We start from the raw sequence: 15,049 nt of genomic DNA on the forward strand, positions 1-15,049 counted from the left end.
CCGCCACAGGAATCCGATCAAAGAATTTCTTCAAACGGAAGATTCTCAGAAGTCGGGCGCGCTTTTGTGACTTGCGACTCAAGAGCGCGCGGCGGCCGTTTGACGGACAACGTCCAGCGGCACGCGAAGCTGCGGGCGGAGGGCGCCGCCGCGACTCGCGACGACCTCATTTCATGTCGGCGTCTTCGAGATTCAAAGCGCGCCAACCGAGGCACATCCCGACCGTCGCGTGCCGCTGGTCTTTGAGCGGACGGCCACCCGCGCACGGCGCCGTGGCTTAGTTGGTTAAAGCGCCTGTCTAGTAAACAGGAGATCCTGGGTTCGAATCCCAGCGGTGCCTTTTCGTCCGCTTTTGTCGCGCGCGCGCACACAGCAGGCGGAGGACGTCGGGGGGGTGCGATTGAGTTTATTTCGAAGGCTCGGCCGCGAGGACGACGTCGGTCCAGCAGGGGGCGCGGCGAATGCGGAAGTCAGGCGCCGTTCGTCCAGAGGATCCGGCCCGTCGATCAGCTCTCCTTGCGGGTCGGCCGAAACGTTCGACGCTTGAAATCGAATTGCCGTTCGCTGCGGTGTCGCCTTTTCATCTCCTCTCGGCGCGCGGGGCGTCGGGAGGGTCTTCCCGCGGGCAACCCAGCCAGTACTCGGCGACGGAGCGCGGGTAAGGCGGCGCGGCCGGCGCCACGCGTTTGCCGCGCAGGTCCACCCGGTAGTAGCGATCTGCGGGCGGACGGGCGGCGCGTCACACGGGCCCGCCGGCGCCCTGGCGGCGCGGCCACGAACCTCTCTTGAAGAAGTAGACGTATTGAACGGGCGTCTGCCCTCGCAGCGGCGCCACGGTGGCGACCTCCTCTTGCGACGTTTCACCGTCGTCGAACAAGTCGCTCCAGAAGTCGTCGAACAGCGTTTGGCGACTTTGCCTGCGTCGGGGCTTCCTCCGCCTGCGCGGGTTTCGCCTCCGGGCGAACGGCGGCGGCTTCGGCGGCGCGGGCGCGGGGCTGAGGAAGACGCGCCCCGCCATGGCCGCATCCACCGGGGGGCTGAGGCCCGCCCAGTCGCTGCCGATGAGCCCCGACGACCGGCTGCCGCCTGAAGATCCGGATGAAGGTAAGGGCGAGGGAGGGGTCGCCCCGTGCCGGCGCGGCGCGCGAGCGAGTCTGACCTGCGGCCCCAAAGAGCGTGCCGAAAAGGTCGTCCAGACTTTGGTCACAAAAGAGGTCGGTGTAGCGCGAGAACAGGAGCGACGGCGAAGATCGACTCATCCGGACGCAGTCGTGATGGCCGGGCTGGTTGACGAACTCGTACGCGTGGTAGCGATCGCCTGACCACGAGGACACGCGTGAAGAGCGCGCGGCTCCTCGCAAGCGAGTCGGCGCGCCGCCTACCTTTGAAGAAGTAGGCCTTCTCCCTTTGCCGGTGATTGGGCGCGGGCACGGCGAAGGCGGCGTGCAGGTCGTCGGGGATGCCGTCGAAGCCCTCGGCGATGTCCCTGGGGAAGCCCTCGTCCAGGACGTCGCCGTCAAAGCGCCAGTACTTGCTTCCCTTCAGGTGACGTGAGGCCGGCTCGGTTGTGCTCCGGCGCAATCGGCCAAACGGCGGCGACGGCGGCGGCGGGTCGGCTCACCCGGAAGATGTAGGACTTGCCCTGGCAGTTGATGCGGGTGAAGGCGGCGTCCACGGGCCCCGTCACGCCCCACACGTCGGCGATCCGTTTGGGGTAGCCGGGCAGCACGGCCTTGTCGTCCAGCTCGAAGAAATAATGGCCTGCGGGGGAGGCCGCCGGTCACCAACAAACGTCGCGGCGAGACGGACCGATTTCCAAACGAGAAGAGCCCGACCCGCCGCTCTCGTCTGCCTGTTCTTGGCCTGGCCGGCAGGCGGCGGACCGAGCCGCCTCGCTGCTTGCGGCAAAGTGCGTGCCGGTTGTCGGAGTCTCGGTTTGCCTTGCTGCTTTCCTTGCTCGCGGACCTCGTCGTATTCACTGTTGATCTCTCGGTGCCACGTAGCGTTTTTGTTTCGGTATTTGCTACATTGTTTTTCGTTTGTAGCCTCGGGCTCGTTTTCCTCCCTCGCCTTTTGCGCAGGCGCTTTTGGCGATTGGTTTTTGTGCTCCCTGGCCCTTGTTTCGACCGGCGCTTTATGTTCCGACTTTGTCGGTGCGATTTTTGTGTATGAAACCTTTTGGTTGTCACGATTTGGTTTGGGACCACCGGGTGGCACTGTGGGGCTCCCCCTGCAGTTGCACACCTGTTGGTCATGATGTAATTATGAGTTGTATAAGAGGACGCCCAGCCCGAACACTCGGTGTCGGCTCATTGTTTGCACTTGGCTACCGTCATGTTTGTTTGTTGCCCTCTACTGCACGTCATATTTGTTCTGCTCATGTTTTTGTTCCTTTTTTTGCCACAGCCATGGTTTTGGTTTGTCACTTTGGAGTCTTTTTGTTCTTGGGACTTTGTTTTGGATTTAGTTTTCTGTTTTAACACAAGGGAGGGCGGCGTTGGCAAACACCTCGCCGCGGGGATGCCACTTGACATTTTGGTGAACCGTCAAAGCCCGACGGGGCGGCGGGGAATGATCCCGAATGCCGACACTCAGGCGGGTGGGGGGGGGCGCACCTCTGAAGGCGTACACGGATCCGTTCTTCAGCTGCAGGAAGGCGTCGAAGGGCCGCGCGCTGCAGACGGCCGCGTCTCGGTCGGCAGGCGGCGCCGCGGGGGGAGGTCCGGGCCGCTCGGAGGTGAGCGGCGGCGCGGCGGAGGAGAACGGCGGCGCGCTTGGGCCCAACGCGTCGACCGGCGTCTCCGACGTGCTCCGGTCCTCTTGGGCTTCTTCAAAGGTGTCGCCGCGCGCCGCTGACGGACACGGGTGAGAAACACACGTGAGCGTTTGCCGCCCGACGCTTGAAGGACGCGTGTCAAGGTCGCTCACTCTTCTTGGGACACAGTCGGTCAAAGTCGGGACAGCAGCTTCCGTAGTAAAGGCACATGGAATCGCACTGGCACTTCCTCAGCGGCTCGAAGGACCCGCAGCGGCCGGCGCACGTCTCTGCGCGCGCGCCCGTCCATCGACATGTTTAAAATGCGCCCCGTGACTTTTCTTTGATGGTGGACGTGCGGATGTGAGAGTTGACGTACCGTCTGCGGCCGAGGTGAGCTTTGTGGTCATCATCATCATCATCATCATCATTGCGATGATGAAGATGCGCGGCGTCTCCATGGCGGCCACGAAACGGCAACGAAGTTGCCGCCAAACGTTGACAAGTGACAAAACGAGCTTCGGGGAGAGGAAGCGACGAGCGAGCGGTCGCAGTCCGAGTTGAGAGTGGCCGCGGGGCGCCGAGGACGAGCGGGCTGACCGCCGCGCCGTCGTCCCATTGGTCCGCCCGCCACCTCCAAAACGCCAAAGGTCAAGTTTGCTTTTGCCGCGGGGCCGTCAATCGTTAACAAGCGCACGCGCGCGATTGATTTTAAGAGCAGACTCTGACCTTGATCATGTTGACATCAAAAACAACAACGGTGGTTTTGTGCGTCTCACCTTTGTGTTTGTGTGTTTTGGATTCGAATGAAACGGCACGCTGGCAAAAACACGACGACGCCGACGCGGGTGTTGAAGACAACGACGCTGGCCACCGGGGGGATTTTGCCGATGACCGCGCCGACGACGGGGATGATGACGAGGGCGCCGCCGCGAAGAGGATGCGGCCTTTTGGTCCGGCTCCGCCCCCGAGCCGCAAATGGGGAGCGCCCGCTCGGGACCCGCGAAGCATCCCGTCGCCCGCCAAACTCATCGGGACTCGACGGCGACCGATCCCCGGCTCCCGGCTTAGCCGACGGCGGATCCGGCGCCGCCCCCAAATTCTTGCGCCGACGGCGAAGCGCGAGGACGATGACTGATCGGGATCACGCGGACAAAGCTTCGAGCGCCTTCTCGCCGGGCCGCAAATTTGAGCTGCAACCGAGGAGCTCGCCCTTCACTCGCGCCCTCACGTGGGTTGGCGACGCTCGGCCGTCTTTCACGTCCCGCGCCGACGTCGGGGCGCGGCCCCGTCGAATTGTCCCGTGAGCGGTTAATGTTTGATGGGGCCCGCGTATAAAAGCATCCCGGCCGCCGCCTCCCCGTCATCTCGCTCTCGGTCGTCTTCACGCGGAGCACCGTGGGCGGCGTCGTCAAGTGGCTGTGGCGCCACCGCAACTACGTGATCACTTTGGGGGTCCCCGCGGCGCTCCTCCCGCTGCCCCTCGTCAGCCCCACCTCGGTGAGCCGCCGCGCGCTCCGTCGCGCGAAAGCCGCTCCGAAGCGCGTTGCGGGCGTGACTCCTTTGGAGCTTTGCGTTCGTGCCTTTGCCAAGTGAGATTTTGGGGGCCGACGGGCGGGAAATCCGCCGGAGGTGATCGAGGCTCCCGTCGAGGAGAAATTGGCCGGTTGCCTCCGATTGCGCGCGAGGTCACGTGGCTCCGCCTCTATTTGCGGGCGGTTCGTCAAACATTGACTGGCCGTCACGCCGCTCGAGCGTTTAATTGAGACGGTGAAAGCCGGCGACGGACCGCGACAAACGAGGCCTTTTTGGTGGCCCCGCAGGCCGTCAGCATGGAGCTCCACCCCCTCTACGTGATGCTGCCCTGCACCGTCGCCGCCTCGCTGGCCTTCATGCTGCCCGTGGCCACGCCCCCCAACGCCATCGCCTTCTCCTTCGGGAACCTGCGCGTCACGGACATGGTAAGGAACGGCGGGCGTCGCGGGCGCCAAGGTGGCCGGCGGTGACGCGGCCGCTCGCTCCTCGCCGCAGGTCAAGGCGGGCCTGATGCTGAACGTCATCGGAATCCTCAGCATCAATTTGGCCGTCAACACGCGGGGCCGCGTCATGTTTGACTTGGACACCTTCCCCGCCTGGGCCGACGTCTCGCGAGCCTAGCTCGCAAGGGGGGGGGGGGGGGGGGATGGAAGGCAACGCAACGGCGCCCTCCGGCGCCCTCCGGCTCGGGCCTCTCCCGCGTCGTCGGCCGCTTCCGAATCTGCCGTCCGTCCGCCTGCGCGCTCCCGACCTTTGACCGCCCGAGCCGCTGCCGTGTCATCCGCATGAGATAGTTTTATCGTTTTAGGCCGGGCCGTAAGGCTTTTCGGATCTGCATCTGCGCACACGGAAGCGAGTGAGAGAGGCCCCCGAGGATCTGCCTGAGTTTCCCAAGTGTGACGACTTGCGCCCCCCCCCCTACTTTTGCGTTGGGGGAGGAGGTCCCACCTGAAAAGAAATCTCCCAATGAATTGCCATTTGTAGCTTCTTTTGTGTCCTTGTACGGCGCGCGTCGACATGATTTTACGAGCCCTTGATGTCTTCTGCCACTTTATTTCCCGCTCCCCCCCTCCCTCACGTTGCAAAGTTGCCAAAAGCCCATAAAACATAGGTAGGTGTCAAAGTCAGGTCCCGGAGGGGCCGCCGCCCCGCATGTCTTCGGCTCATCAGCGTGGTCTGCGCAAGCCTGACACCGAAGCTGTTCATTTGCAACAGGGACACTTGGAAGACATGCGGGGCGGCGACCTGACTTTGACACCTATGCCATAAAATGTCACCCGCGCACTTCCGGAGTGGAGCCATGGCGGCGACCAACGCAGAGAACGTGCGCTCCACGCTTGTTCGTCTAGTGCGCGACGTGTCGCGACGCGACGCGGACGCGGACGCCACACTTCAGCCTGCCGAGCCGGCGAGTCTCTTTGTCACTTGGGAGAGGCCCGCGCATCAGCACAATTGGTCGTTTTCATTTGCTCGTCCTTTGGTAGTCTTTTCCCTCCTCCGTTTGGTTGCCGCCTCTCCCGCATCCCTTTGGCTTTTTGGGGGGGCCTCGACCGTCACACCTCCATGACAAGACGCCAACGTCTCTTTGCGCCTGTGTTGGAGCGCGGCTGCGTGGACGTGTGCGCAACGTTGCCTTGAAGCTTGCCGGCATGTGTGCGTGCGTGTCTGCGTTATAGAACCGATGCTAGCGTGCGTGCGTGCGTGTGATGTGCGCTACAGAAACAAGATTTTGCATCACGGCGGGTCGGTGTGCTTGTGCAAGAAAGGCAAAATGCTGACTCTGCCCCCCCTGCCCCCCGCCGCTGGTGTATATAAAAAGAATATATATACTCGGTCGGCACTTTGCTCGGTAGGAACCTTTTTGAGTCGGGGGGGGGGGGGGTCACTTGAGCATTTGGCGCATTTCCCACGGGAAGATGCCCCCGCCCTCGCCCTCGCCCGGCCAGCCCCGGAAGGTGAGCGCCGACGGCGCAAGCTCCCGAGGGCGCCCGGCGCCGCTCGCCGCATCTTCCGCTTCTTCTCGTCCTTCCTCGGAACCGCAAGGAAGCTCGCGTGACCGTCTTCGAGAGCGCCGGCCACTTTGAGCTCTCCGACGACCGCCCCTCCCCGCAGGCCACGGGCTGGTCCAACAACCGGGTCGGATCCGGAACGCAGCGTGAGTCCTTGGCGCGCCGCCGCCGCCGCAGACGGGACTCATCCATGACACCCGAGTGACGGCTTTTCTTACGGGTCCCGCAACCGGTCCGCCGCCTAAGCGGGTCAGCGACGTTTACGACCCAATTCGTTGTTCGGCGACATTGGATTCATTGATTCCCGAGTGTCTGTTCTGTTCGTTTGGTCGCATTGAAGTGGATTTTTTTTTTTTTAAAGTCCAATCAGCTTTCAGCTTCCGTGTTGCCATGTCGGTCCAATCTGCCCGGGGCATTCACAATCGCTCGTTTTGACCCCGTCTTCTTGATCGGTCGTCCGTAATTTGTTGCGGCCGCGTTTGACTCGGCGAGCACGCCCGGAGCGACAAATGACTTCTCGGCGGATAGCTTCCGCCGCCAAGACGTGAGCTCCCGATGACAAAAATGTTGGCTTGCGGCGCTCGCTTTCGCCGTTTTAGCTCGAGAAGCCGATTTGTTCGCACCACGCGTGTCACGGAAACCTTATCGCTTTTGACGTTTGTCCTCCGTCAGGTTCGCGCGCTACCGAGGTCAGCGGTACATGGTGGAGTCGGACCGCCGCGGAGGCGGGTACAAGTCCTTCCGCTAGTTTGGCCCTCACGCCCGGACCCCCCCCCGGATCCGGTCCATCAGGAGGATCCGGCACTGAGCTCATCTTGCTCCTCCTCCTCCGTCTCGCCGCCGCGGGATCCCGGGGCGGACTTTGGGGCGTTGGCCGCGGTGCGCGGCAGTTTTGTATTTTGATGATGAAAACGACGTGAACGAGGTTCCGACAATTTCTCATCACTTTCTCCTCTGTCATATTTGAATACAAATAAAAAGAAGCCGAGCCAAGCCCCCAACCCCGGCGTCACCTCGCTCTCGTCCTTTCTTTGGCACGCCACCCGTGAGCATTTCAATGAATTGCAAAATATTTTCATGCGGTTCTCGCTTCTGTCCGTGTGCTTCAACAGTGGGAGAAAAGCGAGACTCGAACTGAAAGGCTCTTGATGAAAACACGATGAACGGATGAGGGGGGGGGGGGGGCTTTTCATTTTCCATTCCACGCAGTGCTCGGCCGTGGCCGCTGGGTGTCGCTGTGTACCGGCGTGGTAGAATTGCGACAGTTGGAGGCACTTGACGACTGTGATGATGACGCGCGGGATGACGTTCAACCAACATGGCGGCTACCCGCTCCGGCAACTTGTGCCACGGCAAGTCCGGCTAAAGTGAGCATTTGACGCTTTTCAAAGCGTATTGAAGCATTTATGTCCTATTTTCTTCTCTATCCCCCCCCCCTCCGGCCCCTCCTACAATCGTCGAGTAAAAGTCGTGTTGACGCTTTCGGACCTTTCGAGCTCAAAACATGTTAGCTTGTTCGGTGGAACTTGTCGACTCTTTGTTGAAAGTTCTTTTTCTCCTTTTTTTAAAAAAATGGTTGGCTGGTGGAAGCAAAGAGCGGTGCGTGTGCCTTCTTTGCAGCAAATTTTGAAAGGAGCCGATGACGTCAGAGTGTATTGTGCATTTGTAGCAGGAGTCAAAGTTGTTGTGAAAAGTGTTTGACTGCTGCTTCAGCTCAGGCTTGTAATAGGAGGATGCCCCCCCCCCCCACCCCCACCTCTGGGGACCCGCTTCCCTCTAAGTGCCTCCTCCAGTAAATGAAACCGCAGGACGGTGCACACAAGAGTGTTCGCACAGGGCCGGCCCGCCTTGTCCCAAACGGCCACGCCACGCCACGCCACGCCGGCCCACCGAGACGTGATGAGGCGGCGGCGGCATAAAAAAGCCGGGCTAATCGCTTCAAAGAATTCATGCAGGCGGCTGTCAATCGGCGAGGTGGCGCCACCCGTCGTCTTGGAGCGTTAGCCGATCTCAGCGTTCAACTCCGTGTCAGTAAATAGACAGCAGACGCGACGTTTGGGAGCAGGCTTCCAAATGTCGGTGGCTTTGTTGATTTCAAGTGGGCGGCGCGGAGCGGGCCCCGACATCGAGTCCACGCCATTCACATGCCGCGAGCCGGAGAAATGCCAGCGGGCGCTTTGCGTTTGTGTGCCATCATGTGACTCGTCTCCGCGGTGGGTGGAGCGAGCACGTGTCTTCAGGGGGGCTCGCCGGCACCAGCCCCCCCCGAAGCGAGAGGCTGCGGCCAGGAAGCGAGAGAGAGAGAGAGGAGAGAACGAAGGGGGGCTGGCCGGAAGAGTCGCAAACATGATGGATTTGTTTGCTGCGCGGTCAGCAACGCGCTGCTGGCTTTTGGCGTCCGGTGCTCAGCCTGCCTTCCTCTCCGACTGACTTCCTGGACCACATTTCAGTGGCCGCATTGCTTTCTTCCTTGGCCCGAAATTTCATGTGGATGACTTGACCTTGCGAATTGGCTTGCACCTCGTTGTGCGCGTCGCGACTATTGTCTTGATCTTGTTTTGGAGCTTTTACTTGCGGTCGGATTGTTTTGCTGGAGTTTTGGCCGGGCCTCCCGGTCCCTCTGCGGTTTCACGTTTGCAAGCCGCCCTAGGGGGGGCGGGCTCGGGTCGGCTCGGCGGTCCGCCTCGCCTCCCCCGGGGGCCCCTTTCACGAAGCCCACCCGCGGCGGCCGTCTTTGGAGCTCCCGGACGAGGACTCGGTAGGCGGGCTCCGGGAAAGAAGGAGTTGCGCGGTGCGCCGCATGCTCATTCCTTTTTATTTGACCCATGCAAACCAAACCAGCGTGTCCGTCATACAAGTAGAAACATACAAAGTACACGTGTCAGTGCCAGAGACGCCGTTGAAGACAAAGTCTTTTGGGAAGAACCCCCGAAACGCCACTTCTCAGCATTTTGGCGGGGGGGGGGGGGGGATTGCATGCCACGCCTCCAAAAAGTTCTGCAGGAGGCCAGCCGTCGGCGCCCGGTCGCCAGCAGGGCAGCCGCGCGCGCGTGCGTGTGTGTCTAAAGCCCCTCCCTCCTCGGATTCTGGCCTGGCAGGTTTTTTCTGGTCAAGCGCGACCAAACCGATGTCACGCTTTGTCTTCCGTCACATCGCCGCTTCTTCTTTTTCTTCTGCTAGCGTTTGTGCTTTTCCATCTCGTCCTCGCTGCTGCGGGGGCAGCTTAAGACGCCGCTCCTGCCCCACGCTCACTGCTGGAGCTCTGCGCGGACACACACACACACACACACAGCACTTTGATTGTCCTTCAATGTTGTCAACTGCACGTCGCTCGTGAGGCAAAGGCGTGCGCGAGCGCAAGAAGCCGAGACTTGGCAAATTCTACCTGATATCAAGTCATGCGCAGTTTTTGCCTCGCGGGCGACTTGTTGTCATTCTGCTAGCACGCTGGATTGTCAAAAGGGGGCCAGTCGCCGTTCACTAAACCGTTTCGTTTCGTGTTCGGACAAAGCTCAAGGTGAACATGAGCTTGGCAGGTCCAAATGTGGTCCAAAATGTTCTCAAATGTAAACTAGTGCTCAGTCCCCCCCACACACTCACACACATTTGGTTTCGGCTGTCCCACTTTGACCGATGCTCGCTCTCTTTGGTGACGCGGCTGCTTTTGTTTTTCTTTCTTTTGAAAAGCTTTTTTTTCTCGGCCAGAAGCCACGATTCGGGCGGCGGCGGCGGGCGGCGACGCGGACGCGGCGAGGGCCGTACCGATGGTGAAGACGATGAAGACGATGACGACCACGCCCAGCAGCATGGCCAGGAGGCTGAGCAGCAGAGACAGGCGGCCGTACTTGCGCGCCGCCTCCACGTCGCCGTTGTTCAGCACCGAGCGAGACTGGCGAGGGAGGGGGGGGGGGCACAAGCCACAGGTCGGATGTCAGTCGCGCACGCTCTCCTCAAGTGCCACCGCTCGCCAGTTAACCACGAGGAGAAACCTACCGCTGCCGTGCCGGGAGCCCAAAACCCCGACGTGTACGACGGCCGTGGCGTTTCAACGTGAAAGGTGACGATTTTCAGCTTTGAAAGTTTCTCGCGATAAGGCGGATGCGTTTGAATGGGATAAAGAAACGTCAAGTCATTCTTCATCCAACATGACGCCTTTGGCCTTTTTTACGTTTCCCGCAGCGTCGAGCAATGCGTTTGGCATTGACGGGCGGGGTTCTCGTTAGAATGGGACACATTTCAGGTGAAAACCCGCAAAGTTTGGCTCGCGCACCGGCCGAGCGAAAGGAAGCGCCTCCTGCGGTTCCGGAGACCACCTCGCAAGTCCGAGTTACGAGCTTCGCAACCGTGCCGCTCGGACGAAATGACCCGTGGTGCAAGCGCGCGGTCGGCGGGGACTCACCACGCTGGCGTACCACAAGGCGCACACGTTGAGCGGCACGCCGGGGCAGAGGCAGGAGAGGACGGCCAGCCACAGGTAGCTGGGCGGCGCCGCGCCGGGCGGCGGGCCGCCACACGACGGCCCGCCGGACGCCGGGCTGAGGCGGGACGACGACCCGGGCGCGGCCGCCAGCTGGCCCGCCGAGCCAAACCTGAGCGGCGAGCGGCGGCCGTTCTGCTCGGCGTCCAGCGAGCGGATGCTGCCGCGCGGGTCCGGCGAGCGGCGCGGCCCGCCGACGGCGGGCGGGGCGGCGCCCAGCAGCTTCTCCGTGTCGCGGAAGTCTCCGTTGCTCGACGGGTCCCTCCGGACCGGCGCCGCGCCGCTCTCGCCGTTGACGGCCATGTTCGCGGCCGAAAGGGAAGCGGAAGAGGAGAAAAACGGACAGCGGGGTCTTCCCGGACGTCTCGCGGAAGGTCCCGTCGCTCGCCAGGCGGCAAACCTCACAGGCTCTCCATCCGCGCGCTGGCCCGGGAGCTTGTGATGCTCTCATCCAGGTCCGCGCCCACAGACGACACTTAAGGAGCGCGTGCGTAAAAGCTTTCCACTTAGGCCGCGCGCGCTTGGCTGCTGACTCAGAAGCGTGCGTGCGTGCGCGCGCGCCGCGTCCAGCCCAAAAGTGCAGAGCTCAGTCCAACCGGCACGGCGCTTAATGGAGCCTTCCCCTCCGCCGCCAAGGAGAGCCCTTCCGGGTCGGAGCGCGCGCTCCGCCGCCAGGGAGACAACCGCGAAAATGTTCCAATGTCACCGCGAGTCGCAGCGGGCCACGCTTGCGAGGACCACCGGCGTGGCCCACTTGGAGCTTTGGAAGCGGCGCTTCGCCGTCCCTTTTCTTCGCACTCCCTCCGGCGGGAACGCTTGGATCCGACTTTGGGACTCCAGAGCGTCATGGCGGTGGCGCGTGTTGGCCGTGACGTCACGCCCGTCGTCAAGTGAAAAATTTCTAATGGCTATTAATGCCTGCGGTCATCAATTATTGAATTGATTATAATGGTCCTAATCGCAGCAACCAGGAAACGGGCTCCCCCCATAAATGATTTCAGTCGTTGGTGTCTCATATTATGCGTCATATTCATCTATCAAGGTATCTTTCATATTCGCCATGCGTCATTCTGCGCTGGCGGCTTTAAAACAAAAAACAACCCAGTGAGTGCTGATACCGAAATGGGGGGGGGGGGGGGGGGTTCGACTAAGGCAGCTTTTGTCAACAGCTGTGAGTGCGCCGCATCGCAATGCTATTGCACAAAAACGGTCAATCCGGTGTCTTTGCAGGCTACCGTGCAAATCCTCACCATGAAGTTTAAACCCCCCCCCCCCCGAGTCAATCCGAAAATGTGCGCATCGGACATCCATATAGAGCTCATCAAATAAGGAGTCGTGTGACTCGGCGGCGCGTGTGCCTCCATATCAGAAGGTTTGGCGGCGATGTGACGTCACGGTGAAGCTCTGATGACGCCCCCGCCCCCCCTCCCCATTTTTGGCGCGTCGCACGTCCTCTGGGTTTGCTCGACCCGCCGTTCGTCAAAACGAAAGTGTAAGATTCCGTCCAAGTCCACAAACTCGAGCGGTTGTTCTCGCTGCGAACGAATCTCGTCCGGCCGCTTTCATTTGCGGGCGATTCCAAAGTCGACCTGCGCGCCAAGGGGGCGCCGCGGCTCGCGTGCTGTTGTCACGGCGATGTCTCGCGGCGATGTCTCGCGGCGCTAGCGTGCGTCGGCTCGAGCCTCGGGCGCGTTTTGGACCTCGCCGCCTCGCTCGGCCCCAACCGAATCCCCTTTGTCGGGACTGAAAACGAGTCGCCGGCTCGCTTTGCGTTTGACAGGTGCGGGGAAGTTGGCCCGCTGCCATGTCGGAGGAGGACGGCCGCAAGATGAAGACTTCGAGCAGCTCGGACGACAAAAAGAAGAAGCGGAGGAAGAAAAGAAAGAGGAGAAAGAAACTCGGTGCTGCGCGCACACCGCAACAAGCGGGTAAGCCACTTTTGACACCTTTCTCTCCCCCGCCGCCCCATGCAAGCGAATCCCGAGTCTCGAACGTCGCCGCCCCGCCCAGCCTCGACGCCATCGAGATTTGTTGCGCCGATGTAGTCGTTTTCAAAAGTCACATTTATTCTGAGGCATTGTTGTACCGACGACGGCCGGGGGCACCAATTTCTCAACAAAACCACAAAAGAGTAAATAAATAAATACCCCACTCGGCCCTAGCAACGCGATGAATAACGGACTCGGTTTTGGGGCACGAGATGAAGTGGCGAATCTGCCATTGACAGAAAGCGAAGGCTACCGTCGCACTGCAAAGTACGATTTGGATTGTTTTTTTTTTTTTGGAACGTGACAAAAACTTCTTTTCTGGTGACGGGTGACGCGCCGAGGCGGTCCGTACCGAACGCGACTTCTGACGCGAACGGAAGGCGCACAACACACGTGGCGCGGTGTTGACGGAAGTCAATTATTCGGCGCGCCTTCATCTCATTTCATGAGGACGTCGACGAAATATGACGTCACGTCGGCGCGGCTGAATTGCTGCCGTTGCCGCAAGTGTCCACTTATCCGAAAGCAAACGGCCTCCTACGTGCGCAGGCACTGGCAAATCCTCCGCAGCATGGCCGTTTGGCTTCGGGCAACGGAGCGCGAGCGTACCGCAGACCCGTCCGAGATGCCTTCCATTCGGATCCGCATATGAAAGAAGCTAGAGTTGGAAGAAATTTCACATTGCGTGAAAATGGTCACATTCGCGCCGCGTACGGGCAAAGCAATGGAAATTGGCCGGCGCCGGGCCTTTCTTTCAAGTCTGCCGCGGCCACCGACGGCGTCCTCGTTTCACCCGTGAGCGAGCGAGGCTACGTACGGAGCGGCGTCCGCGGTCAACTGCGGCCCCCGTCGCTCCCCGTCGTCAATTGCCGATGCCGCCGTCGACCGGCCGAGGGAAACGAATGGCCAAAACTCTGCGCTCGGTGGGGCGCCGCCGTCGCCCCCGAGAACGCAAACGCGGCCCGAGTTAACCTCCCTAACCCTTGTCCGGCCTCCTCAGCCCTGGCGGAACTCAACCCGGCGCGGGTCACCCCGGTGCCTCGAGGTCAGACGCCAAAGCGGCGGGCGGCGTGCAAGAAGAGCAAAGAGCCCCCGAGAGAGCCGCCGCTCCCCCTCGCCTCGGACGGCCATCTCGAGGAGCCCCGCCCGGCCGGGGCCCGGGTGCCGCCCCCGACGCCGTCGCCCACGCCGCCGCACGTGCAGGTGAGGGAGTGCCTGAGGTGGGAGGGGGCCCTGCAGGACCCCCGGGCTGAGGAAGAGCGGCTGGAGGCGTACCGGGCCAACAGGAGGCGCCGCTACGCCGCCCAGCGAGACGCTCCCCCGGCGGCCCCCCCGGCCCGGACCCCCGCGCCTACCCCGGGCCGCCGCGCACTCTGAAGGACGAAGGGCTTTTCGCTTTCGAACCCATCTCAAGTCGGCGAGCGGCTTCGGTCGCTCGCCGGCAGTTTTTCAACCAGCGCTGCGTCCAAATCTCCTTTCGCAACTCCCTCGTCGAGACCAAGGGATTGGTCGTCGTTCAGGGCAGCCTTCACATTTGAGTCCAAACGGTGTCGGTGCGCACCGACTTTCTAACAACTGGACCCAAGGAGGTTTGGTTGCGCTGGTGTGAAAAACAACACGGGTGCATTTTTGACACTTTACACATGTTTACCTGAAGGGGATGTCCGAAACGAGATTGGGGGCGGGGGGGGGGGGGGTTCCTGCTGCCCAATCTCCGAGCAGAAAGGGAGGGAGGGAGGGAGAAGGAAGGAAGACTTGAAGCGGGGCCTTCCTTGGAACAGACAGTTCCAATGTCGGCCGCTAGGTGGTGGAAAAAATGACACAGGCGAATCTTTGTGGTTTTGCCGCCCTGGTTGTGGATTGCTTGGAAGGAGCAACGGCTCACGACTTGACCCACTCACTCTTGTCACGAACGCATGAAAATGATGTCAGCAGCAAAAATTAAAAAAAAGTTTTTAAAGGGAGCTATTTGGTGATGGTGCGTGTCTCTGTATGTATTTTTTTTCGGGGGGGGGGGAGTCCTTGCTTATTTGTTTTGTGTCGGTTATCCTGCTGTGTCCGTTCCTGGACGCCGTGTCGCCCTCCCACTTGGACCGCTTCTGTTCTCTGTCATGCTCGCAATGTTATACGAATGGCAGAGACCCGAACGGCCGCGGAGTCCTGTTCCGCCAGATGCGGAACAAGGTCACTCTTGGACCTGACTCGGGTGACCACGGTGCAGCTTGGGGTGGTGCCAACCGGAAAAAATGGTGATCGGGGAGTCGGGAACAGAGAGGCCAGTGAA

At 61.2% G+C, this 15,049-nt stretch overlaps 3 protein-coding genes and 1 non-coding gene across 4 annotated transcripts; 3 read left to right on the forward strand and 1 right to left on the reverse strand.

Annotated features, from left to right (window-relative positions):
* The first annotated feature begins 266 nt into the window (after positions 1–266).
* On the forward strand, positions 267–340 carry trnat-agu (transfer RNA threonine (anticodon AGU)). Its single transcript has one exon. It is a non-coding gene; the product is annotated as a tRNA-Thr (tRNA).
* Positions 341–386: 46 nt separating this feature from the next.
* On the reverse strand, positions 387–3,343 carry vtnb (vitronectin b). The gene is made up of 8 exons (XM_086130518.1): positions 3,135–3,343; positions 2,929–3,045; positions 2,616–2,852; positions 1,622–1,761; positions 1,383–1,539; positions 1,160–1,318; positions 781–1,086; positions 387–717 (listed from the first exon to the last, which is right to left on the reverse strand). Exons 1-8 carry the CDS (start codon positions 3,214–3,216, stop codon positions 581–583), a joined length of 1,335 nt encoding a protein of 444 aa, XP_085986644.1. The 5' UTR covers positions 3,217–3,343; the 3' UTR covers positions 387–580.
* An 87-nt stretch (positions 3,344–3,430) lies between these two features.
* LOC147194327 (Na(+)/citrate cotransporter-like) lies at positions 3,431–7,301 on the forward strand. The gene is made up of 2 exons (XM_086130523.1): positions 3,431–4,716; positions 4,787–7,301. Exons 1-2 carry the CDS (start codon positions 4,588–4,590, stop codon positions 4,910–4,912), a joined length of 255 nt encoding a protein of 84 aa, XP_085986649.1. The 5' UTR covers positions 3,431–4,587; the 3' UTR covers positions 4,913–7,301.
* Positions 7,302–7,535: 234 nt separating this feature from the next.
* LOC147194328 (uncharacterized) lies at positions 7,536–14,181 on the forward strand. The gene is made up of 4 exons (XM_086131848.1): positions 7,536–7,667; positions 10,006–10,357; positions 12,558–12,705; positions 13,766–14,181. The coding sequence occupies exons 3-4, from the start codon at positions 12,582–12,584 to the stop codon at positions 14,140–14,142; spliced, it is 501 nt and encodes a 166-aa protein (XP_085987974.1). The 5' UTR covers positions 7,536–7,667; positions 10,006–10,357; positions 12,558–12,581; the 3' UTR covers positions 14,143–14,181.
* Positions 14,182–15,049: the final 868 nt, after the last annotated feature.

This window comes from Hippocampus guttulatus, chromosome 15 (assembly GCF_054856545.1).
Source record: "Hippocampus guttulatus isolate MCC_2025c chromosome 15, RoL_Hgut_1.0, whole genome shotgun sequence".
NCBI classification, from domain to species: domain Eukaryota; kingdom Metazoa; phylum Chordata; class Actinopteri; order Syngnathiformes; family Syngnathidae; genus Hippocampus; species Hippocampus guttulatus.